The 27,344-nt window shown below is 37.2% G+C and overlaps 1 protein-coding gene across 9 annotated transcripts in view; it reads right to left on the reverse strand.

Annotated features, from left to right (window-relative positions):
- SFMBT1 (Scm like with four mbt domains 1) overlaps window positions 1-27,344 on the reverse strand; it is a 135,153-nt gene that overhangs the window by 22,446 nt on the left and 85,363 nt on the right. For 7 of the 9 annotated variants that reach the window (XM_082414451.1, XM_082414448.1, XM_082414445.1 and 4 more), the window contains 10 exons: window positions 20,729-20,969; window positions 16,121-16,261; window positions 13,474-13,562; window positions 10,281-10,527; window positions 9,483-9,577; window positions 8,876-8,977; window positions 6,826-6,976; window positions 4,547-4,629; window positions 2,064-2,190; window positions 887-1,000 (listed from right to left, as the gene is read on the reverse strand). In XM_082414451.1, coding sequence (XP_082270577.1) covers window positions 887-1,000; window positions 2,064-2,190; window positions 4,547-4,629; window positions 6,826-6,976; window positions 8,876-8,977; window positions 9,483-9,577; window positions 10,281-10,527; window positions 13,474-13,562; window positions 16,121-16,261; window positions 20,729-20,969 — 1,390 coding nt within the window. The remainder of the gene's footprint in view (window positions 1-886; window positions 1,001-2,063; window positions 2,191-4,546; window positions 4,630-6,825; window positions 6,977-8,875; window positions 8,978-9,482; window positions 9,578-10,280; window positions 10,528-13,473; window positions 13,563-16,120; window positions 16,262-20,728; window positions 20,970-27,344) is intronic. The other 2 variants (XM_082414453.1, XM_082414452.1) reach the window with 1 other exon arrangement.

The following is a 27,344-nucleotide window of genomic DNA, read 5'->3' on the forward strand; positions in this document are numbered from 1 at the left end:
TGGTTTCTGTATAAAGACATAGCAATACTTATAGTACTTGCTAGTTAAAAAAACACAGAACTAGGTTTTAAATATAGGTGACCCTTGAACAATGCAGGGGTTGGAGTGCCAACCCCCAAGCAGTCGAAGATCCATGTATAACTTTACATTCCACCCTCTGTCTGTGCAGTTCTGCATCCGTGGATTTAACCATCCAGGAGTCATGTAGTACTGTAGTACATATTTATTGAAACAAATCCACATACAAGTAGACCCACACAGTTCAAACCCGCATTGTTCAAGGGTCAACTGTACTTTAAAGGAGCAAATTTTATGGTATATAAATATCTCTCAATAAAGCTGTTTTTAAAAGTTGGGGGAGGATCACTTTAAGATTAGGTTACAAAACATGGGGACTTGTGTCTTGCTCAATCTCTCTCTCTTGCTTGCTGGCTCTGATGGAAGCCAACTCCCGTGCTGTGAGCTCCCCCACGAAGTGGCCCACATGACAAGAAACTGAGGGAAGCCTCCAACTGACAGTCAACAGAGAACTGAGGCCCTCAGTCCAAGAGCCCACAAGGAAATGAATTCCTGCCCACAACCATCTGAGTAAACTTGGGAGCAGATCCTCCCCAAGTTGGGCCTTGAGATGACAAGAGCCCTGCTGACACCGTGAATGCAGCCTCACCAGAGACTCGGATCCAGAGGTCCCAGCTAAGTTGTGTCAAATTCCTGACTTACAGAAAATGTGAGATAATAAATGTTTTGTTGCAATGAATGATTTCCTATGCAGAAACAGATAACCAGAATATCATTTTATTTTTCTCTGAAATGTCCTCCTACTTGGTAACAGCCACACAGCAAATTATTTAACAATCAATCCTCTGACCCAGAAATAGACAGCTACCTCGTGCTCGGCGAGGAGTGCTGAGGGGATGGCCATTGGTTTCACACCAGCCCAAAGGAAATATATCCATGGATTCCACATTCACAATAAATTCAGGTATGGGTTTCTTAGAACCTGTTTAGATTTAAAAAAATTTTTAAAAGACTATTAAATAGCTTTCTTCATAAACTACTTTCTAGACAATGTTCTAGACAATGTTCTAGTAGACAGTGTTCTACTGTTGCAATAATACAGACACAAAGTCTCTTAAGCAAGTTCCCTTTACACAGAAGTCATACTTTTTCACATTAAGAGAAAAAGCAAACTGTCCCCCAAGCATAACTGTATAAAGACCAAAACAGGTAGTCAATGTACAGAGTGACCCTTAGTTAGGAAACAGCAAATAAGCACCTAGAACTACCAGTAATATCATTCAGATGGTTGACAAATATGGTCGTCAATTCCATGAAATAACTGGAAAATAAAAGGCAAACGTTATAGTTCTACTCAATAAAAACATTACTTCTGGTACTCAGGAACAAGCCAGAAGTTAGATCGGTGGGCTCAAATCAGAGAGTGATGTAAACAAAGTTGCTCAGCAGGGGTTGCATAAACATGTACATCCAATACTGTCCTTGACACCTATGTTAAAGGCCGATTCTACAAACCGGGAACAACAGTAAGTACCGCGTCTGACTATTCAGCAGTGAATAAAAGGAAACCCAGGCATAGTAAGCTGTAGTGCTGAGTACTCACATACTACTTTCTGTCCACAAACCTGTCCCATCACTGAATATTACTTTTAGCATAATATATCTTTTCAATTTTACATACTTTTTGGTTCTACTGGTTGGGGGCAACCAAAATATAATCTCTCAAATAAGCTAGTTACTAATGCTCATGCTCATGTATTTTGGTCACATCAAAATATATGCTATTTTTAACCTGTATTTTCCCCTTCAAGAAAACAGGGGCCCATATAAGTGAAGGCTTTTATTCATATTCATTTCCTAAAATTTGAAGATCAAGGAGAGGAAGATGAATTTTTAGCTCAGAGTCTTACATTACAAATTAGAAGTCTCTGAACAAGACCCCTATTTAGCTAATCAATTAAGTTTAACAAGCCACACTACAGGGGTAAACAGGAAGGCAAAGAAGAGTGGTCAGACGACGGCTTCTCAGGGGTGTTGACGCTTACCCTCCAACTGGAGCCACAGGTAGGAGCCTCTCACTGCAGTAATGGTGGCAACGCACACTTCTTCAGGGAGAAGAGGGTTCACTGCCTCAAGCTTCATGTTCTCCTTAAATTCATGCTCAGAAATTGACTAGAAGATAAATTAATCAAATACATACTCAGTATTAACTCACGTGCTCATCTGAGAGAACTTTCCAAGTAACAGTTAATCCTAGAGTAACTCCTCCATTCCACACCCCAGGGTAACTGTCCCTTCCCCTCCCTAGAGAAGATAAGACTTATCCTCCAGAGGGTAAAACATCAGATCCCCGGGCAGGAGGACACAGGAACTATTGAGGGTACGCGTGCTGTCCAGAATAGAGATTAGCATGTGGAATACTGAGGCCCAGTCCCTGCTTCTACCCTCCACGCAAGCGAATGGAAGAGACTTCTTGTGGCAATATGAAGCACAAGAAGGAACACATAAAGACATGGATTTAGGTTTCCCTAACAAATGGCCAGACAGATCTTACCCAATAGGGAAGTTCAAGGTTGACAAGCCCCACCCACATGCTCAGAGCTTCCAATCAGCTTTTTCTTTTAGTCTCCCATTTCTTAAATATAAGCAAGCAAATTCCACCAAGGAATTACCAGATATCTAAATATATGAAAGCTAGAGACCAAAACAGACAAAACAAGCAACTTGGAGAAAACAGATTACGCAAGAAGAAAAATCACAAAAAGGTGGGGGTAATTAACATCCTCTGAAAGATGAGAAAAACTATTGCATCTTTAAAATAAGAACAGTATGTTATTAAAAACATTCAGAAATAGTTTTTAAAAATTAAAAATGTGATATCAATAATTAAAAACTCAAAATAAGGGTTGAAAGATAAAGTTTAGGAAATCTTCCAGCAAGCAAAGCAAAAAAAACCCCCTAAGAAGCAGGAAAAGCGGTGGGGGTGGGGAGTGTGCGGCGGAATTGGAGGCCTGGTCCAGAGGGCCACCAAAATGAGAATTCCAGAAGGAGAAGAGAGAAAAAGAAAAGGAAATCAAAGAAGAGAGCCAAGGGAACTTCCCAGCACAGAGAGGTGCAAGTTTCCAGAGAGAATGTGCTCTCCACGCCCCAGCACGTGGGTGAAGACAGGCCAAGCCATGGCTTGACACTGAAAGGGAGTGACAAAAGAGATTCTATAACCTTCCAGGGATAGAGAAAAGGGCAGGTCATATATGAAAGATCAAGAATAAGAATGGCTTTCAACTTCTCAATACCAACACTATAAGGTAGAAAACAACTGAGGTTTTCAAAATTCTAAAGTGAAATAACTTCCATTCTAAAATTCCACACTGAGCCAAACGATCAGTCAAGTTAGTAGAGTGAACATATTTTCAAACACCAAAAGTCTACTAACACTTACATCTCTTGCATCCCATTTCAGGAAGCTACTGAGAGACAGGCTCCATCAAAACAAGGGAGTAAACCAAAAAAGAAGAGGCCATGAGATATATAAAACAGGAATCCCAAGTCCTAAGAAGAAGGAGAGGCAATTCCTTGGGTGACACAGCAGAGCAGTCTCCAGAATTAAAACTACATGGCAAGCCAAGACAGTAACCTGTCTAAAAAGAGGTTGCTAAGAGGGGTGTCTCTAAAAAAATGTATTAGACATGACAGATTTCCTGATACGCTAAGAGTTTTGAGAATCTACTGGAAGGTGTGGGAAGCACTAGTATTATAGGCAAAGAAAATTAGGCTATGAAAAACAAGGCAATTATTAACTTGAGGACAAATACAAGAAGAAAACAATCGTAAAATACTACACTGCTAATCTGTGAGTAACACCTAAACGCCCATGATAATGTAAATACACAAATTCAGACTTAACCGAGGATTGTAATATCACTCTAATAGGAAGAGGAGATAGGTAAGACAGAGGAGAAAGGTAAGGTAAAATAGCTAGATTACTCACTTACCATAATATAGAATTGAGAGACACATCTAAAATTAACTCAAAAGATAGCAGTGAATTATAAGTGAGGAAGTATAAATATGAGAATAACAAACAGTGAGAAGAATAGGAAGTGAATACTTCTGGGAAGGGAAGCCCTGGAAAGGGACAGAGCAGGAAACTGTTGTTTTATGTTCTAAGCTTTTTACTGCTGTTTGGTTTTGTAAACCATAAATAAGTTTAATAATTTTATCTCCTTAATATTTCATCATTTTTTCATATTAATGGACCATCAAAACTAATCATAAACTAAAATTTTAAATTCACATGATTTCAGCTAATAAAAAAAAAACAAATTGATAAACTGTTAAACTAATTAAATTAACAAATTAACTTCCGCAGCAAATGAAATTTTCCTTGGACCATTTTATTACAATCAACGAGAGGCGTTTTGGGGTTGCATGAGAGAACTGGCTTCAGAGTAAACATCATTACAGCAGGGGAAGCACAGCAGTCCCCAGCAGCCCCAAAGCAGTGGCCCTGAGGGGACAGGATTCTCACCGAGGGGAAGCACCTCTGGGGAGCAGCTTCAGCACCACACTGTTTGAGGTAGTCGGCCCAATCAAAGTCCTGGCCTGGGTAGCCTAGGTAGGGACAAAAGAGCAAAGATTCACACCTCACATGCCTGCCTGGCTTTGCCACTCTGCCAGGTGTCCACCCACAACTTCTAATCTTGCTAATTGGAGGACTTTGATCATTTTAGAGAGGGGAAAAAACACCCTATTAAATCTGAAGTACTAATTTTATAAAATAGAGCAACTCTGGATAAATTTTTAAACTCACACTTCAAATTAGGCATTTTTTTGAACAATATTTTATATGATTAGTTGTTGACAATTTACCAAAAGAATTTAAGACAGTTATGACTGAATTTGATTTGTGCTAATAAATCCAGTCTCTAAAGGAGAGAGACTCAGGGTCTAAAGGAAAAGAGACAACAAACAACCTACAGCACTATTTAATCAGTGAAGACTTTTTTCTTTCGTAAAGCTATTCCCTTAAACATGTCTTAGCAACTACTAATATTCCCAGCACAGGTTTCAGATTTGTGTTCTATAGAATCTCAGTGCTCTATAAGCTGAATCATGAATTCATTTCAGGAAAAAAGCTGAGCTTAAGTCCCCGCTTAAGTCTACAGGTTCTTGGCAGAAGCCCCTCTAACCTGACACCCTGATGGCACCGGCTCTATGCAAGGAGCTGGACTGAGTCCGGCTGCCCCGCCGTGTCTGAGCTCACCTCCGCTCCCCAGAGCGCAATGTCCCACAGGCACAGAGCAGGCTACTGAAGAGCACACCAGCCTACAGCCAAACAGCCCCTGCAGTCATCTCCTCTGCCCACCTCAGACTGGCACCATGTTCTCTCTGCCTCCCCCTCAATTCCTGACAGTAAATTATCTACCATTTTTAATTACATAATCCACTACTTTCCTTCTATTGATATTTACAAAGACAGCTGAGTTGTCTACAACAATGCTGAGACAGGTGATATCTTTAATAAATTTTTTTTTCTTCTCATGTAATGGCAGCGGGCAGGATAAGGAACTTGGGATGTTCACAGCATTACTGCAAAGCAAGAACATGCTCCTGTAGGTATGTCCCCCCAACCATCACCACCAGGCAGGCACTCCCACTGTCTGTTCACTGATGAGGGAGAACCTGGGGGGTTCTGTTATGGTTTTCCCCTATTTACTCATTGAAGGAACTGCCATTCTCACTTTTGTTTCCCCCGTGACAAGTCCAATGCCTGGCTCAAAGCAAACATTCCACAAAATGTTTGTTGGATGAATGAAGGCTGAACGGAAGACAAAGGTTCAGAGTCTGTGACTCTTATTAACAGAAAAGAGCACTTCCAGCCCAGTGTTCCAGCAGTCGCTATTTAGAAAGTGAAGCTATGTTTTACTAAGAGCTTACCAATAAATTATATAGAGCCAGTCAAATAATCTGATTTGCTGACATAAAAATCAGATAAACACCTTACACTTCCAGATACTCTATGTTAAAAAAATACCTAAAATTTCAGCTCAAATAAGTCATATTTAGTAATCTTGATTAAAGGGTCAAAGATTAAATTTTGCAAAGTTGCAAACATGAAGAAAATGAGCTGCTACCTTCCTACTTACAGCCTGAGTTCTACTTTTGACCATAAATCTCCCTCTGAGGTCCAAACAGTCTCCCTCTAAGAGGAGGCCCAGAAACCTAAAAATCAATAATCTACCTCCTAACTCTGGCTCTAAGACCTCTTCTCATAAATCAGCTCCCAACACTCATTGCATCCTACCCTCACCCCTGATGCCTCCCAGCAGACACACATGGAATGAACTAAGGAAGCTGCATGGAACCCCAGGATGTTATGAAGATATTTATCAAGGTAGTAGGACATACTTTATTTACTTTTATTTACTAGTTTTTTGTTTTTTTAAAAAATATTTATTTATTTGGTTGCACTGGTCTTAGTTGTGGCAGGCGGGCTCCTTAGTTGTGGCATGCATGTGCAATCTAGTTCCCTGACCAGAGATTGAACCCGGGCCCCCTGCTTTGGGAGCGCAGAGTCCTAACCACTGTGCCACCAGGGAAGTCCCTATTTACTAGTTTTTAAGCTTAATTTATAACTTTTAAATATGTAGATACTGGAATCTAGGTCTTTGTTTACACTTGTCTTGGGCCCCCAAAACATTAAGGACAGGATTGGGTGTGAGGAGAGAGGGGGACAAAAGATCCAGGTAAAGCCATCTGATAAATCTCATTTCGAAGCAAACAAATCAGAAAAGAATGAATACACACCAGGAGGGGGACTGATGTGTAAACCATTCTTCAGACCCCACTGCACAGGGAAAATACCAGGACTGTCAGCATGACACACGAAGGATCGCTGTGCACGATTCTCTGGTCGCAAATCATCCATTTCCACCAGAAAATACTTCTCATCAAAAACCTGTATATATGATTTAACACATAAAATAGACAAATGTTTTGTTTTTTTTTTTAATTGGGGTATAGTTGCTTTACAATGTTGTGCTAGTTCCTGCTGTACAACAAAGTCAATCAGCTATATGTATACATATACCCCCTCCCTCTGGGACCTCCCTCCCACCCGGCCCACCCATCTAGGTCACCACAGAGCACCGAGCTGAGCTCCCTGCGCTATACAGAAGGTTCCAACTAGCTGTTTTACACATGGTAGTGTATATATGTCAATCCCAATATGTGTATGTTTATGCACGCATGCACACACACACACACACACGTCACTTCCTTGGCATAGCTGAACATGTTACAAAAGTTAATAGCCACATTAATAATAACATTAAGTGTGTTTTAATACTACTACTAAGCACTCAGTAAATGTTATCTCTGTGTCAGGCACTGTTTAAATGCTTTTTTTGTATTAATTCAGCTTTAATCTTCCTAACACTCTAACGAGGTACCATTATCAACCCCACTTTGCAGAAAAGGAAACTGAGTTTAAAAAGCAGTTAAATAACTTGCTCCATGTTACACTGACAGGAAGAAACAGAACCTAGATTTAAATCCAAGTTGTTGAGCTCCAAACAAAGCTTAGTTCAGGCTCAGTGAGGAGTCAACTACACCAGTTTATTAGATCAGATCCTAGCCTAGTTTCAAATGCCAAAGAGAAGGTTTTATGAAACTCCCCTGGCTCCTTACCACCTACCCCTCAACTCCAGAAAGGACCTTCTGACCCCACTGCAGGTTCAGAATCCCTTCTTGTTCTTTTTTTTCCCCTCCTTTTGTGAAGTTACTCTTTTTTTAAAAAATAAATTTATTTATTTTGTTTTATTTATTTTTGGCTGCATTGGGTCTTTGTTGCTGCACACAGGCTTTCTCTAGTTGCGGCAAGCGGGGGCTACTCTTTGTTGCGGTGCATGGGCCTCTCACTGTGGTGGCTTCTCTTGCTGCAGAGCATGGGCTCTAGGCGCATGAGCTTCAGTAGTTGTGGCTCGTGGGCTCTAGAGCGCAGGCTCAGTAGTTGTGGCACACGCGCTTAGTTGCTCCGCGGCATGTGGGACCTTCCCGGACCAGGGTTCAAACCCGTGTCCCCTGCCTTGGCAGGCGGATTCTTAACCACTGTGCCAGCAGGGAAGCCCACTTCTTGTTCTAAGAATAATCTTCTTCTAAGGTAAGGAAAATTTAAATCTCAACAGGTCAGACGATTCAGCGTCCACATAACTATTCCTCTTGTCACACTTGACTTTTGGTTCTACTTTCAGTAAATGGGCTTCTGCTCTACTCTTAAAACGAAATCCTCTACCTTATGCCTCAGTTCTAGTTACTGAGTAACTGGGCCTTGACAACCTGCCCAGTTCTTGTGGTTACTTCTAACAAGAAGCTCGCTTTTGTCAGTCTTCCAAAAGATTAAAGTCTGAATCTGGAATCCATGGCTGGAGCAATCCTACTGGCAGACCTTGTGACACACTAATCAACTGTTGCCCACACATCTGCTCACCCAACGAGCCCTGCACCTAGCTGGACACTGATGACACTGCCTGCCTCCAAACTTTTCAGATACCATGGGCTACCTGCCACTTAAATCTCCTCTATAGTTATGTACAGTTAGGCCTGCCCCAAAGAATGTGCACCCCACTACTCTGGTGCCCAGGCTTTGGTTAGCTGGGGCAACCAAGCTCTGAAAAAGGAATGGGCCACAAAGAACCAGACATTACAAATGTAAAATGTGCACAGAACTAATTCTAGCCTCACAGCTTAGGAGAAACAATGGGTTGGATTAGTGGAGTTTGAAGATTAAAACACTACCTATTTCCTAAACCAGTCACCCTGACAAGAATTCTTACCAAGAGAGTTGCCTCCATTTTACCTTAACAATTGTAGCAGGAGAGATCCCAAAAGGAGACCAGGGATCCACAGCTTCCAATTTCATATTTACAGAGAATGAATGAGTGCCGATCACTTGTTTATCCTGAAATGCAAATGCCAAGAGGGAATAAAATATAGTATCTGCACGTTAATTTTATACTCATATATAGCTGAATACTACTCTTAATTAAAATAATGGAACTGTCCAGCTTCTGGTAAATAATCTAATCCTATAATTGTCTTCCCAGCCTGGAAAAAATTATTTAGGAAAAAAAAAACCCAAAAGAAGCACTCCTACTCTCTACATTCAGAACACGACGGTCATACAGAGAAAAAACAAGTTTATTTATAACAAGTCAAGGCTATGTACTTCAGGGTAGAAAAGAAAAGACTCAAAATGCTTTAAGAGCGCTTCGGGAAAAAACGTAGACTACTTCTAGGAAAAAAGGATGATCATCACTCTAGCTAGCCTTCAAACCTCTTCCCTCCTTCAGGCATCACAGCACTCTCACTGACGCCAGGGGTTATTTTATGCTTTGCAGCTCCCCCATATTGCTTTACTCTACTGTGAGAAGATAAGTACCTATCTACCACATTTTTGTTTTTACCTTAAATAAGTAAGATGGTAATGGCTCTTCCTCCTCCTCTTTCACTTTGGCCAAGATCTCTTGCCACTCAACTTCAGTTTTCAGATGTCTGATGGCTTTAGTTAAAACAAGACAGGATGCTTTAAATGATGTGAGAACTTACACATTTTATAACTGCTCTGAAAGCATTCACATAAAAAAGTCACTTTCCACTGGGAAAAAGGGAAGGGGTTCAAGCCCACTTATACCATCTTTACTCAGAGAACTTATAACTTTAACTTCAGTACCTTGTCTCCTCTGTTCAGAACCTGGGTAGTGTTTGGTGAAAATACCTACAGTAAGATCATAAGGATTGCTGTTGTCCACAAAATAATATAATACAGCATCCAAGTTGGGGCACATAATAATGAATGTAAATTGATTCAAATATTAACTCCTGCTTTAATATTATTGGGATATCTTTTAATCAACAATTTGCTTTGAACTCAAGACCTGTCCTACTCCTATAACTATGTGAATGCTACCTAGAGAATTTTTCTTCAGTTTTGGTAACGGATCAGTATGAGTTGGGGCAGAAGTCAGTAAAAGTTGGAGCAGAAGGTATATCAATATGTGTGGCAAATTACTAAGGCAATAAAGCCAAAAAAAAAAAAAGGCATTTAACTACTCCATATACATTTTTTCAATATCTCTATTATGTAAACTAACAAAGGCTTCCATAATATGCAGAATAATGTATTTTTCAGTCTCATAGATATTAATACAAATATAATAAACAATAATGTAATATTAAAAGAAAAACGTTATATTGCTCCTCACCTGATGGGGGCTGAAGCTCATATCCCTGTTGAGCAGCCCAACCAACATAATGAAGAAACGGATCCAAGTAATACAACCAATGTTCAAAATTATCAGAACTCTCAAGTCCTTCATAACGCAGCTTCAGCCTTCCCCCGATGTTGTCTACTACAGTAACAATCCAAGTACTTAAAGAGTCCTGGAAAGCTTGACATTCCAGCCTGGAACCTGGAGCAATGAGATCTAAAGGATTCCTCCCATTACGGAGCTTCAGGTAAAAAAAGCAAAATGATTATATAAGAGAGGTAACATAGTATTTTTAAAATCAAGTTTTAAATGAACTCAAATTAGCCTTTATATTTTTACCCATTCAAAGCTAGTGACACTGAACTGCCTAATATCATACAAGTCTCTATAGTATTATTTCTGGTGATATGAAAATATTTATCTTAAAGAAAGATTTCTATCTCTAGGACTATGTTATAGTTTCATCCAGAAAGAATTTTTAAAATATCATCATTATTTAGTCTCTGTAAAAGCAGATATGATCATCATTTTAAAAACAATCAAATATGACAAAAGTCAAAATCCCCCACAATCCTACCTCCAGGAAAGAACCATGATAAATGCTTTGGCATATACTCTCTGAGAATGGGTTTTCTACACACAAGTCAACATCCACCCGTGTCTATCTTTTTCTCTTTTGTATTTTTTGAAAAATGTATATTGTTTTTCAATGTGTATTTGTCACTTAATATTTCATAGCTATCTTTCTACTATAGCACATATAAATCTTCCTCATTCTTTTAATCTGTTTTACTGACATTAGGTATTATACATGGGCAGTAATTTATCCACTTATCTGCTGACGGCATTTCAGTTCTGATTTTTTTACTCATTTCACAACGATGTTCTTATGAATGCAATGAGTGTTTTGATTACACTGAGGGAAAGGAAAAGTTTAATTCTCACTTTCTAGATACATATTAAAAGCTAGAAAAAAGAATAAAAACAAAGGCTGATTCCAATATCATCACTTAACCATTTCTTAATGTTCAAACTTACATTTTTTTCCTAATAAGAACTGCTCGGACTTCCCTGGTGGCACAGTGGTTAAGAATCTGCCTGCCAATGCAGGGGACATGGGTTCAAGCCCTGGTCTGGGAAGATCCCACATGATACGGAGTAACTAAGCCCGTGCACCACAACTACTGAGCCTGTGCTCTAGAGCCCGCAAGCCACAACTACTGAATTCGCGTGCCACAACTACTGAAGCTCGCGTGCCTATAGCCTGTGCTCCGCCACAAGAGAAGCCACCGCAATGAGAAGCCTGCACACCGCAACCAAGAGTCGCCCCTGGGCAGCAACAAAGACCCAATGCAGCCAAAAATAAATGAATAAATAAATAAATTTATAAAAAAAAAAAAACAAAAAAACTGCTCTATGACGCTTACATATTCATATATATGCAAAAGAACACATGAACAAATGAAGGAACACATTCACAGCTAAAGATAAGAATAGCAGAATCAAGGTCAATGTACTGCAGGATACTTATTAATTCATTTGTTCATTCATTCATTCATTCATTCAAATGTTACTGAGTGTTTAGCCGGGCCCAGACTAAACATAATTAAATGAGTCAGAGTACAGGCATACCTCTGAGATATTGCAGGTTCAGTTCCAGACTACTACAATAAAGTAAATATTGCAATAAAGTGAACCATATTAATTTTTTGGTTTCCCAGTGCTTATAAAAATAAAGTTTACACTATATTGTAGTCTATTAAGTGTGCAACAGCATTGTCTAAAAAAAATGCACATATCTTAATTTAAAAATACAAAACAAAAACCAATTACAATAGTAACATCAAAGATCACTGATCAGAGATCACCGTACAAATAATAATGAAAAGTTTGAAATATTGTGAGAATTACCAAAATGTAACACAGAAACACAAAGTGAACAAATACTGTTGGAAAAATAGCGCCGACAGACTTGCTCAAAGCAGGGTTGCCACAATGCTTCAATTTGTAAAAAAATGCAGTGTCTGAAAAGCACAATAAAGTGAAGCACAATCAAATGAGGTATGCCTGTATAAAATATAAAGATCACCTAGAAACAGAGTGTTCACCAATCAAGTTTAAAGAGGAATTGTGAATGGATCACAGAATTAAATATAACAGTTAACACTATAAAACATTTAGAAGAAAATATAGGAGTAAATCTATATGACCTTGGGTTAAGCAAACCCTTCTTAGATAAGACTCCAAAAGTACAAGCAACAAAAGAAAAAAATAGATAAATTGGACTACATCTAAATAAAAAACTTTTGTTCTACAAACAATATCATCAAGAAAGTGAAAATACAATCTACAGAATTGGAGAAAATATTTAAAAATCATATATCTTGATCTAGACTTATAATCAGAATTTATAAGGAACTCCTACAACCCAATAATAAAAAGATAAATAACCCAATTTAAAAATGGGCAGATATTTCTCCAAAAAAGCACATAGAAATACGCTCAGTATCATTAGTCATTAGGGAAATGCAAATCAAAGTGAGATATTACTTCACACCCACTAGGATAGCTATAACCAAAAAGAGAATAACAGGTGTTGGCAAGGATGTAAAGAAACTGGAACCTTCATAAACTGCATTTCACGTATGATACAAAGAATGTTGCTGGTACGACAGATAGTGACAAAATATAACTTAGAAACGTCATAACCAATAAATTTATTTCACAAAAACAAGAAATCTATTTTCACCAACAAGCTCAAAAGCTATACTAATTTAAAAGAACTGCTGAAAGCAGGTAGGTGGTGGTCCAGTGTCTTCTGAGCAAAAGAAAAGGGGTCTCAAGTCACCTGGTGTGGGAGTTACAAATGTCCATGCTGAAGTAGAGTCAGCCCTTGCTCAGTTCCAAGTGAGAGCTCAAAATGGCCACATTTTCCAGCTGCGTGAAAGAATCTGGAAAACTAGATTTTCATGTGTTTGCAACTAATTCAAAAACCTTTTACGCACTGAGCAAGCCGCCAGTTTGCAACCTCTGAGGGTAAGTTTACACCCCCCAATACCTATGCCTATGTCTGTACTAATAATGCTGATCTGTCTTGGAGTGGTAAATGAGCATGCAATTTTAAGATTCCTTGGACAGGAAGACTGGAAGGGTTTTCCACACTGATTCTGGAAGCAATAATACTCACGCCCTCTAGCAGCGGAACAGGAGGACTACATGCTCCCATCAGGGTCTGCCGCAGAAACTCATCCCGATCAGACACTTTATCTCTGATGCCTAGATGAAGGAATCATACTGTCAGCCACAAAACACAGAGAAATTAAACTAAGCAGAATACAGAGAAACTAAACCAGTGAAAATGGTTTAGAGGTGCATCTGTCATTTTAATATTTAACAGCCCAACATATTGCTTCTTCGACAGCTTAAAAATAATCCTCCTCTAGATAGAGCTACTTCCTGGTTAGTTTAATAAGAGTTGCATCCAGAAAAAAGAGAATAGGCCCAACTCCCTGTTAATATAATTTTATCCAAAAATGAACTACTTTATTTTTTATTATGGAAATTTTCAAATATACAGAAAAATAGAGAAAACAGTATAATGAATCCCCAGCTTCAAAAACTGTCACTTCATGGTAAATCTTTATATCCAGACCAGGAGCTGTTAGCAAACGACAAACTGTGGGCTAAATCTGGCCTGCTGTCTTTACTGTAAATAAAGTTTTATTGGAACACAGCCAACATCATTTTTTAAGTACTGCTTTCACATTACAAAGGTAGAGTTGAGCAGCTGTGACAGAAACCAGAGGGCCTGAAAAGCCTAAAATATTTTACTATCTGGTCCTTTACAGCTACTTTGTCAACCCTGATCTATATCCTCACATACTCCGCCCCCCCGTGACCCAACCATGGATTATTCAGAAACCAATTCCTGATATCATGTAATTTCATCTAATATAATCTCAGTATGCATTTCTAAAAGAAAATAACTTTTTGTATAACCACAATAACATCACACCTTTAAAAATTACAATAATTCCTTCATATCAAATATCTAGTCCATGTTCAACTTTCCAAAATGTCTCAAAGATGATTTTTTCAATTTGTTTGGTCAAATCATGATACAAATGAGAGCCATACATTGCAAATGGTTAATATATCACTAAATCTCTTTTAATGTGTACGTATACCCCACACTCCCTCTTTTTCTTGCAACATATTTGTTAAGACTCAACATTTTGTCATACATAGAGTTTTTCAGAGTCTGGTTTTACTGGTTGCCTCCTTGTGGTAACCAGTTGCTCTACTGTCCTTTCCATTTTCTATAAATCAGTATTTAGATCTAGAGGCTTGATCAAATTCAGGTTTGACTCTCTGGGGTGGGGGGTAAGATTACTTCATAAGTGGAGTTGTATCTTTCCATCAAGAGGCACATTCATTCTGGTTGTCTCTCCTTCTGTGATGTTAGCAGCTTTTAATGGTCACTACATAGATATACTGATTCATTAGGGGCTAAAAATGGTGATACTCTATCACCTCTTCTTCATTTACTAACCAAAATACTTCTATAAAGAAAAATTTCTCTTCTTCTACTATTTGATCACAAAAAGAAGGCAGGATATATGCTTGATTCTCTTTATTCTTTCTCTTTATTTACCAGCCTTCAAAATTATCAGTTGGTTCTCCAGCATCGTCCCAAGGCGACCAATGAGAGTTTTGTTTAAAAGATTCACCACGAAGTTACAGATTAAATCACATATATGTTTCAGGCCATTGCAGCTACTGTCCTATTGATGCTCAAAGTGTCTCATCTTTAAGAAGAGGGGGTCTCTTCAGGTTGGCTCCTGAGTCCTTTGACATAACCGTAGTAAATAGTTATTGATCTCTTTTTCACTTTTGGTATAAAAAGATGTTCCATGCTGCTCTTGTACATTTCCTGCCCCAGTCCAGCTTTATCCCACAACACACAAATAATGATTTCAAAATAACATCAACTCTACCACCAACAATATGATTACTAAAAACAGCTTGAGTTGTTGTTGCTACTTTGGCAATTTTTTTGGTTCCTTTTGGCATAACCTTACTAGGGACATACATTTAAATTTCTGTATTCGAAAGTCACTGAAATAGTTGTTCTCTGGGTAGTTACTTCACAAGCTCCATACACAGGTTTCTTTATTTGCTTCTGCATTTGTTTTTTTACAAATTGCTTTTTTAAATTTAATTTTGCTTTATAAGTTATATAAAATATTTACATGGTTCAAAATTCAAATCTACAAAATAAGGTACATTCAGAAAATCCACCTTTTAACCTTGTCCCCTTCATCCTATTCCCTTCTTTACCCACAGGCAACTTTTTAAAATGGTGTATTCCTTATTGTTAATCAACTATAGTTCAATAAAAAAAATAAAAGATTCCTTTAGTTTTAAAAAACGAAGTTAACACACACATACACACGCATTCATACATCTTCCTCCTCCCTCATTCAATACATATTTTTCTTTATTCATATAACAAGATATCTGGAGACCATTCCTTGGATATATGTAGATGGACCCTGTTTCTTTTTTTAATGACTGATTGCACCTTTTATTATGAAGTACTCTTCTTTGGAAAGGTGATATATATTCACACACACACACACACACACACACACACACACACACACAAAGGAATATTACTTAGCCATAAAATAGAATGAAATAATGCCATTTGCAGCAACATGGATGAACCAAGAGATTATCACTCTGCTGTACACCTGAAACCAACACAACATTGTAAATCAACTATACTTCAATTAAAAAATAATAATAAAGTACCCTTCTTTGTTTCTTACAGTGCTTTCTGATCTGAATTCCACCTCTGTCAGATATCAAGACTGAGACTCCTGCTTTCTTTTCTATTTGCATTTGTCTATGTATCTTTGTCCATCCTTTTATGTTTATTCTTTCAGAATATCTCCATATAGGTATGTCTCCTGTAATAGCACAGAAGTGGGTTTTATTTTGTGAGCCAACCTGAATTGTTTACTTTTAATAGAAGAGTAAGCCCATTAACATTTATTTATATGACCAAAAGATACGACCTCAATTCTGTCATATTGTTAAGTATTACATAAATTGCTTGTGTATGTGTACAGTCTTTCACTATGTGATCTATTTTACTTAAATATATACTTTTTCTTTTTAAAATCTATCTTTTGACATTTAGAAAGGTTTGTGGTTTTTTTTTCCTCTGGTTACTTTTATACTAATATCTTTATATAACAATTTTAGTCCTCTCTATTTTCAGACTATTTTCTATTTCTTTTTTTTTTTTTTTTAAATAAACAATACTAAAGTTAGCTATAATGTCTTTCTTCTCCTCTCTTTCAGCATCTCATTTCAGGTAATAGCCTTTTACCCCCAGTTAACACTTAAAAGGCAATTAGTTAAATTACTAGGCAATAAACCTGTTTTAAAAGGGGAGGAGGGATGAGTAAGCTTATACCACTGTATTCACTTGCTCGCCCCACTGTGGTCCCATATTTTTTATAGTTATACTGTATTTATGTTGTCAAAGCATGTAGCCATTATATACTATACTGTCTCTCTTACAACTATCATTTAGCTTGAAGTTCTACAGTCATATATACATTTAGTGTTTCACTAACAATTCTCAAGCTAATGTTCCTTCATTTGTTTGATTTTCTTTTCTTTTTTTAAAAAAATTAATTAATTAATTAATTTTTGGCTGAGTTGGGTCTTTGTTGCTGCGTGCGGGCTTTCCCTAGTTGCGGCGAGTGGGGGCTACTCTTTGTTGTGGTGCGGTGGCTTCTCTTGTTGCGGAGCACAGGCTCTAGGCATGTGGGCTTCAGTAGTTGTGGCACGTGTGCTCAGTAGTTGTGGCTCTCGGGTTCTAGAGCTCAGGCTTAGTAGTTGTGGCACAGGGGCTTAGTTGCTCCGCAGCATGTGGGATCTTCCCGGACCAGGGATCGAACCCGTGTCCCCTGCATTGGCAGGCAGATTCTTTTTTTTTTTTAAAGAAGTTTTCTGTTGCAGCCTTTCTTTTTTTCTTTTAAATTATTTATTTATTTATTTATTTATGGCTGTGTTGGGTCTTCGTTTCTGTGCGAGGGCTTTCTCTAGCTGTGGCAAGTGGGGGCCACTCTTCATCACGGTGCGCGGGCCTCTCACTATCGCGGCTTCTCCTGTTGTGGAGCACAGGCTCCAGACGCGCAGGCTCAGCAATTGTGGCACACTGGCTTAGTTGCTCCACTGCATGTGGGATCCCCCCAGACCAGGGCTCGAACCCGTGTCCCCTGCATTGGCAGGCAGATTCTCAACCACTGCGCCACAAGGGAAGCCCGGCAGGCAGATTCTTAACCACTGCGCTACCAGGGAAGCCCTCATTTGATTTTTCTGAACCTCATTCTCTAGTGGATTTCTTCGGAAGGAAAAATCATGGGAACAATATTCCCTGAATCCTTACATCTTCATAACAGTTTGCATGTGGCCTTTACACCTGATGTTCAGTTTGGCTAGAAATAAAATCCTGGCCTCATGTTTTCTTTCACTGAATTTCTTAAAAATGTTACCCTATTGTCTTTCGGCATAAAGCACTGTTGTCAATTAGTCTGATGACCATCTTGTTTTCTTTCCTTTTCAAGAAACTTACTGTTTTTTGCCTAAAAGATTAAGGGATCCTTTTTTGCTTTAGAGTTCAATACATACCTTGATTTAGCTGTTCTCATTTTATTTCCCCATGTACATAGTGAACCCTTTCAATATGTATTTTTAAGTCCTATTTTATTTCCATAAAGTTTTCTTGAATTTTAGTTTACAGTATTTTATTATTTTGTTACTTTGGTTTTCATCTTCAGGGACTTCTATTTTATGTATCTTGAACCATTTTTGCCAACCTATATTATTAATATTTTTTTCCAAGTCCTTTTTATTTCTTTTTTTAATTTTTTTCCCCTCTTTTTCATCTTCTATTTCTCTTCAGATATTACTCATGGTTGATTCACTCCTGTTTTCATCTTAACTTAATCTTCATTTCTAGTATTTTTAAATTTCTAGTTCTTGCCTACCTTCTATTTTCTTTCTTTTCAAATCTTTTTCTTTTCAAATCTTCTCACTTTTGTAATTTTTATAAATTTTATTTATGATTTTTCTCACTGCTCTATCACTGTTACTACATTTCTGTTTGATACAGTGTTCATGATTTTTGTGGTTATGTTTCTCTGGAAGGATTTTATTCTACCCTTTTTTCCTCTTTTTTTTATTATACTAACTGGACCTTGTATGAGACTCAACTGAAATCATTTTCTGTTGTTCATGTTTAAATGAGGTGAATTTTCCTATACTCTCAAGATGCGGCGATAGTGGGCCAGGTAGCTTCATGTCTCTAGAGCTTCCTCTTACAATGTTTTTTCACAGAATGTTAATGGCAAACTAGAAGCCCACCGATAACCCAGGACTCTAACTCCATTTCTAAATACCATCCTTCAAAAAACAAAATGAAACAAAACAAAACAAAAAAACCTAGGGCTCCCTGGAGAAATGGCTGATTTCAGGGCTGAGGCAGGGAAAAGTTTCCTGAACAAGAAACTACTCAAAGAATAATGGGAACATAGCAAAGGACACATTTGCCAGCTTGAAGGGGTGTCCACTGGCCAAATCTAGGACAGTCTGAGCATCAAAATAAATAATGATAGTAAGGATTATAATCCATTGAATAAAATAATACCCATGAGTCTATACTGACATAGATACATAAATACACACATGCATACATGCATACATAAATACATGTGTGTAAATGGTAGAAAAGAGAAAGCTCTTTCTATAGTAGAAAGCCAATTATGAAATGAAGAAGGAATTAGAAAATACCATTTGGTAATCATGAGAATAATAACTGTTTCAGATAAAAATTATCAATGGATGCCAAAAATAGTGGGTGAAGTTTGAAGAGTAATGAGATATTTACATAATCTCAAGGTATCTTCCCACAAGATACTTACTAATTAAAAACAGTAAAAGGAATTTTACAGTGGAAAAACTTGGCATATACCAATTTAATCAAGTGATGAAAGTTAATATCACAAGTTAGTTACAGGACAAACCAACAGCATGTGTCTCCTGATATGATGCACCAGAAGGGACACAGCATCACTTATGCATTTTTCCTACCAAAAGTGCACAATCTGAATCTAAGTAAACATCAGACAAACCCAAATTGTGAGACATTCTAAAAAAGAGCCGGCCTGTACTCTTCAAAAACGTCAATGCCAAGAAGGACAAAGGAAGGTTAAGGAAACTAAAAAGATATAACAGCTAAATGCACTGAATCCTGGACAAGGAAAAGACATGAGGAATAATGAACAGTACTCAACCCAGGACATAATGAACATTACTGGGAAAATTGGCCTGTACCTTTCAAAGATGTCAAAGTCATTAAAGTCAAAGAAAGCCTGAGGAACTGTCCCAGATTAAAGGAATCTTAGGAGACATGACAAATGAATGTTAACACATGATCTAGGGTTTTCTTTTACTGTAGAAATATTTTACTATAAAAACATTATTGATAAAAACTGAACAAGGTCTACAGATTAAATAACAGTATTATATCAAAGTTAATTTCCTGATTTTATTTTATTGTGTTCATGAATGTCCTTGTTTTTAGAAGTAAAGAGTAAAAGGACATCACATGTACAACTGACTCTCATGGTTCATTAAAAAAGCCACGTGTGTGAGAGAGAGAGAGAAAGAGAGAGGGAGGGAGGATAAAGTAAATGTGGTAAAATGCCAACATTTGGGGAAAGTTGGCAGTAAGTCCCCAAGAATTTTCTATAGTATTTTTGCAAATCTGAAGTATTTCTGTAAATCTGAAATTATAAAAAAATAAAAAGTTGAAAGTAAAGCATATAAGGTCTGGAATTTTCTTAAGGTCTGTCTTTCCTTTCTGCACATTTATATGACCCTTCTCTTTCTTTTGTCCTATTGTCTCTGTCCTACTTAATTTGGATTCTACTCCCAGTAGGGCTCTTTCCTGGAAGGGAGCTTCACCTGGTTTATTCTAAGGGTTCACAGGTCCCAGATTGCTTGTCGGTGATAGGAGGGAGGATGATAAAATCAGAAAGAGAATCAATCTGGCCCAAAGTACTCAAAGACAACCAGACCTACAAGTCTCAAACTTAAGAGAGCCTCACAGACCTACAGGATTATAAGCAACAGATGCTTCCTATGAATGTCATAAAAGCCTCAGGCTTAGTGAGCACAGAATATAATTTTTTTAAAGGGAAATATAAATTATTCCTTATAAATACTGTCATTCAAAATGCTAACCCAAAGAAGTTAGGAAGACTTATGTGCTTGGGAAACTGAAAACCTTAAGACTGTGGACAGCCCAAATTTTCCTACAGCAATACCACATCACGCCTTGATACGAAGTATCGCATTACCTTCCGGGGCTTCGAGGGTCTTCTTATTCTGCTCACACCACCCAATGGGGTAGAGGTCAGCCTTCCTGATGTCACACCAGAAGTCTGCTCTCCGGTCCTCCCCGTAGCCATCGTAGCGGAGGAGGAGCAACTGCTCACAGGTGGTAATGATGGTGGCAACCCAGTAGGTTTCAGGATCGGTTTTCACAACCACCTCCAGTTTCATCCCAGGAGCAAATCCATTTTGCAAACGTGTGTCCACCTGAACAGGGAAATGTAATTAACCACCAGAAAAACATCTCAAATGAATACTTCTTTGGCCAACATTCTTTACAATTCTGAAGCACTAAATGCAATAAAATCTTCTCAAGGGAAACCTGAGAAATTCCAATTCTAACTCACAGGAGTGATCCAAACAAAACAGGGACTAGCAATGCTGCTCTGTTCCATCTGACTCTGAAGGAGCTTTAAGAGAACTCAATATTCCACCGAAGCAGTCTATTATGATTACAGAATATGCTTTCTATTAAGTATACAAATCACTGAATGTTCACCATTTTAACAACCTTCAACACATTAAGTTTTCAAGAGTGATTTCTCGATCATTCAAAAGAAAATTTATGAAGCTGGAAAAGGTAAAGGACAAAAATAAGTTATATTGATAATAAATTAGTATAATATGTACCATACAAAGGGAGCCATATTTCCCAGTTTCCCTAAAACAGTCTGTGTTTACACCTGTTATTCTTGAATAATAATAGTGTCTCTTATCTCTCTCAAAAGTGTCCTAGTTTAGATGATAAATTATATGGTCACAAAGTTAGGGGTCTGCAATTCTGGAACTCCTGTATGTGTATACTAAAATTAAATAAATATATTATGGATAATGAGAGCCAGGTTTCTCACTGTGGGAGAAAGAAGTAAAAATAAGAAGAGGGGAATGGGACTTCCCTGGCAGTCCAGTGGTTAAGACTCCACGCTTCCACCGCAGGGGGCATGGGTTCAATCCCTGGTGAGGGAACTAAGATCCTGCATGCCGCACGGCACGGCCAAAAATAATAATAATAATAAAATAGAATAAATTTTTAAAAAGAAGAAGGTAAAAGCAGAATGAATCTTGTGGTGTTGATCTGAAATCAGAGGTACGGATGCCAAAATGACTATGACGACTATGATATCTGCATAATCTCAAAGGTTCTCTCCACAAAATTCTTCTTAGTCATAAAGGGGAAAACAGTAACATTACGGTGAAGAAATCTGGCAGACGCCACCTTAACTAACGGATCAAAGTTAACATCACCAGTCCTAAAACATCAATATCATATACCCTTGATATCATACCAGAAAAGCACATCATTTCTATGACATTCTTGCCAAATGCATAAACTCAAGCTAATCATGAGAAAACCCAAACACAAATTGAGAAACATTCTACAAAATAACTGGTATATGATATGCGCTTCAAAAGTATCCAGGCCATGAAAGACAGAGAATGAGGAACTGTCCCACACTGGAGGAGACGATGGAGACATGACAACTAAGTGCAATGTGGCCATTATAACCACTGGAAAGTGAGGGGGCTCCTGGAAAGGAGAGGCCAGAGAGGGAAAGTCCGCATTCTGTGTAAAATTCCTCCCCATTCTAATCACTAACCTGCTGTACTCCTGAAAGGTAATCACTACCCTGAATTATAACACTACAGTTTAACACTGCCTGTGTTTCAGCACTATGTTAGCAAAATTATGCAGTATGAATGTTTTTCTGTGTGGGGCTTCTCTTGCCCAGCATTGCTTATGAGATTCATTTGTGCTGTTGCATGTAACAGTACTTTATGTCTTCTCACTCCTGTATAGTATTCCATTATACAAATATGCCATAATTTATCCATTCTAATGCTCCTCATAGTAGGCACTCTGGGCAGGTCACAGTTTTGGAAGACTACTGATAATATTCTCATAATTATATGAATAGTTTTGTATGTCATTTGATGCATACCTACATGGATTCCTATAATAAAAAGACAAATATTTTCCAAAGTGGCTGTACCAATGTACTCTGCCAGTAGTATACAAGAAATTCTTCTGCCTTAACATTCTAACCAACATTACTGTATTTTCTACCTTTTTCATTTTAACCATTTTGAAACACGTATTATATTATCTCACTGTAATTTTAATTTGCATTTTCTGATTATTAATAGAGTTGATAACCTTTTTATTTATTAGCCATTTATAGTTCTTCTTCTGGGGAATGCCTAAATTTCTTGCCAATTTTTAATTGAGTCAATATTCTGCATATCAGTTTGTCAATTACTTATATTACAAATATCGCTTTCTTGATGTCTGATAAACAGAAGTTATTAATTTTAATATACTCTGATTCATCAATATTTTTCCTTTAAAAAGTTAATGGTTTTTCTATATTTTTAAACAAACTTTTCCCTATCCGTAAAGGTCATAAGACATATTACTATATTATTTTCTAGAAGCCTTTTATATTGAGAACTAATATCCACCTTGAGTTAATCTCTGTGTGTGGTATTAGGGAGGGGTCAGGTTTTACTTGTTTGAATCAGTTTGTCAATTTCTACTTAAATTTTTTTTTGCTGTTTGACTTGGGTTGCAGTCAACCTACAGATCTATTTGGGGAGAACTGACATCTTTACAAGAGTGAGTCTTCCAATAGATGAACAGGTATATTCCTTCATTTTAACTTATATAAATAAAGATTTGAAGTTTCTTTGCAAATATTTCTTACATTTTATTCCTAGCTATTTGATGTTTTTTATGTTATTGTAAATCACATCTTTCAGTTTCCATTTCTGTTTGCGGCTAGTATATAGAAATAATAGGTTTTTTATACCGACCTTGTATCTAAAAATCTTGCTAAAATTACTCATTAATTCTAATAATATAGCTGTAAATTATTTTATTCATCTGCAAATAATGACCTTTTCCCTTCCTTCCTAATTCTTATACATTTTGTTTTTCCTACATTATATTGGCTAGATCCTCCAATACAATATCAAACAGAAATCATGTTAACCAGCATGATTTTTGTCTTGTTCCATATTAAAAAGAAAGATGTATCATATTACCATTAATAAAGTTTGCTGTAGATTTTTTTATAGATACACTTCATCAAATTAAGGAAATTCCCATCTGTAGTTTGCTAAGAGTTTTATCGTAAGTGGATGTGGAATTTTATCAATAATTTTCTTTATATATTGAGATGATAATGTGATTTTTCTCCTTTATTCTACTACTATGGTGAATTATGCTCATTGATTTTCAAATGTTAAGCCACTTAAGCCATCTTGTATTCCTGGAAAAATCGACTTGTTATTAATGTACTATCCTTTTAAAATATAGCTACATTTAGTTTGGTATTATTTTGTACGCTACTTATGTATTAGTCGTCAGGAGTGACATGTCTCTGTAATTTTCCTTTCCTGAAATATTATTAGATTTGGTATCAAGGTTGTGCTGATCTCTAAACAAATTGGTACCCTACAATCAATATGGGATAGAATGATCAGACAGAAAGGAAACAGAAGACTTGAACAAGATTATAAACCAACTAGACCTAACAGACATGTAGAGAACACTCCACTCAACAGCAAGAGAATACACATTCCTCTCAAATGTACATGGAACATTCTCCAGGATAGACCATAATTTTAGGCCAAAAACCAAAAATCATACAAAGTATCTTTTCTAATCACAATGAAATAAAACTGGAACTCAATCACAGAAGGAAAACTAGAAAATTCACAAATACATGGATATGAAACACACTCTTAAATAGACAATAGATCAAAGAAGAAATCACAAGGGAAATTAGAAAATACTTTGAGACAAATTATAACCAAAATACATAAAAATTTATGAGAGGCAGCAAAAGCAGCATTAAGCGGGAAATTTGTAGCCATATATGACTACACTAAAAAAGAAGGAAGATCTCAAATCAACACCCTAACTTTACTTCTTAAGAAACTAGAAAAAGAAGAGCAAATTAAACCCAAAGCTAGCGTAAGGAAGGAAATAATAAAGATTAGAGTAGTGATAAATAAAATAGAGAACAGAAAAACAATACAGGACTTCTGGTTTTCAATTTGACATGTAAGGATTTTTGGATGTTGGAACTCCTGTCCTAAGAAGAAAAAAAACCTCAACAAACTAAAAATCAACAACTCTTCTTAGATCCAGCACAGAATTGAGGTCATAGGGCAAAACTGCCGTGCTCAAAATTAGAGACAGACAGACAGATACAGAGAATTACAACATACTAGACAGAGCAGAAACCTCTGCAGGACTAGAACCAGGGTAGGAAACCTCAAACTGTAATTGATGAATTGCTAGAGGCTCAATATGGACAAGATTGAGAGGTAAAAACTCCATGGGGGCCCAGTCTCAGGGCCGCCCACGGTCTTCTCTGAGTTTACCCCCCAGGAGTCCTACCAGGTTTTCACAATAAAGATCAGAGAAAAAACTCTCCTAGTACTTCTGGCAGAGGGAAGAATAAAGTAGCATTGTGAAATACATCCGAAGCATTCTGCTCTTCTTAACAAGACTAACCCTCAAGAAAAACTATTTTACTAGGTCCTAACCAACTAGAGTTTTACCAGAACTTTTACCAGAGTTTTCCTGATCTAAGGTAAGGGAAATACCCAACTCCAGCCCCCTCTAGCTTCCAAAATAGGGGAAAGGATATGCACAACTCAGGTTCACTAAAACACTGAGACCAAATCACAGGGCTAGAGAATGCTTTTGCTCTCCTCACACCTTACCACCACACATCAAGAGGGCTCCTGTAAAACAGGGGAGACAAAATTAATGACAACAAAGTAAATTTTAGCCTCTGACACCTATAGCTACAACAAGTGGTAAAATCATCCTAACTCCTATCCAGGTAAACATAAAACACTAAAGACCTATTTATTTCTATTCCTTTTACTCAGTATATTATGTCCAGCTTTCAACAAAAACTTACAGAGGTACTAAAAGACAAAAAACACAGTTTGAAGAAACAGAGCAGACATTAGAACCAGGCTCAGATACCGCAGAGATGTAACATACCAGGAATTTAAAACAACTGATTAATATGATAAGGGCTCTAAATGAAAAGAGTGGACAGATGGATGATGCAAGAAAAGAGTTAGAAACTCCGAGGAAAAATCAAAATGAAATGGTAGACACCAAAAACACTCTAACAAAAATGAAGAATTCCTTGATGGGCTCAACCACAAGACTGGGGTCAGCCAGGGAAAGAATCTGTGAGCTAGAAAAAATTTCAATGGAAACTTTCAAAACTGAAAAGCAAAGAGAAAAAAGAACGAGAAAGTTGGAAAAGAATACCAAAGAACTGTGGGACAATTATAAAAAGTGTGACATAAGTGTACTATAAATATTGGAAGGAAAAGAGAGAAAGAATAGAAGAAATATTTGAAGCAATAATGACTGAGAATTTCCCAAAATTAACAATTCCAAACCACAGATCCAAGAAGCCCAGAGAATACCAAGCAGTATAAATAACACAAAAAAATCTATACCTAGGCATAAGATACTCAAACTGCAGAAAACCAAAGAAAAAACTCTTGAAAGATGACAGAGGAGAAAAAAATACCTTACCTATAAAGAAGCAAGGATAAAAATTACATCAGACTCCTCTTCAGAAAACATTCAAGTAAGAAAATAGTGGAGTGAGATATTTAAATTACTTAAAGAAAAAAGACACCAACTAAGAATTCTGTACTCAGCAAAATAAAGACTTTTCTCAAACAAAAATTGAGGAACCTTGTCGCCAGTAATATTTCTTGCAAGAAATATTAAAATAAATTCTTCAGGGAATTCCCTGGCAGTCCAGTGGTTAGGACTCCACGCTTTCACTGCCGAGGGCCCAGGTTCAATCCCTGGTCAGGGAACTAAGATCCCGCAAGCCACACGGCGTGGCTGGGAAACTTCATTCATTCATTCCTCAGAAAGAAGGAAAATGATATATGTCAGAAACTAGATCTACATAAAGAGCAATAGAATAAATGAATAAATATATAATAAACATATAAAAGAATCAAGATAAAATCTTATTTTTCTTATTCTTCATATATCTAACAGATAACTATTCAAACTAATAACAGCAACAAATTATTTGGTGATTATAGCTTATGCGTAAGTGAAACGAATGATAACAATGTTATAAGGCCTGGGAGGGAGTAATTGGGAATACTCTGATATTAGCTACTGGCACTATCCATGAAATGGTACAGTGTTACTTGAAAGAGAACTTGGGTTAGTTGTAAATGTATATTGCAAAAACAAGGGCAACCACTAAAAAAGTTTTTAAAAGTATAATGATGTGCTAAGTGAAATAAGCCAACATAAGAGGACAAATATTGTATGATTTCACTAAGTGCAATAGGCAAGTTCACAGAGACAGAAAGTATAATAGAGGTTACTAGGGGCTGGGGGAGGAGAGTGGGAGGAGCCACCCAGGGGAGAAACCCTGAATACAGGGTTTCTGTTGGAGATGATGAAAAAGTTCTGGAAATGGAGAATGTTAGTGGTTGTAAAACATTGAGGAAGAAGTTAATTTTTTTAAAACCTTTAACAATGAAGTGTTTTCAATATGCATCTTTTAA

Source organism: Balaenoptera physalus (genome assembly GCF_965194825.1).
Source record: "Balaenoptera physalus genome assembly, chromosome: 11".
In the NCBI taxonomy this organism is placed as follows: Eukaryota; Metazoa; Chordata; class Mammalia; order Artiodactyla; family Balaenopteridae; genus Balaenoptera; species Balaenoptera physalus.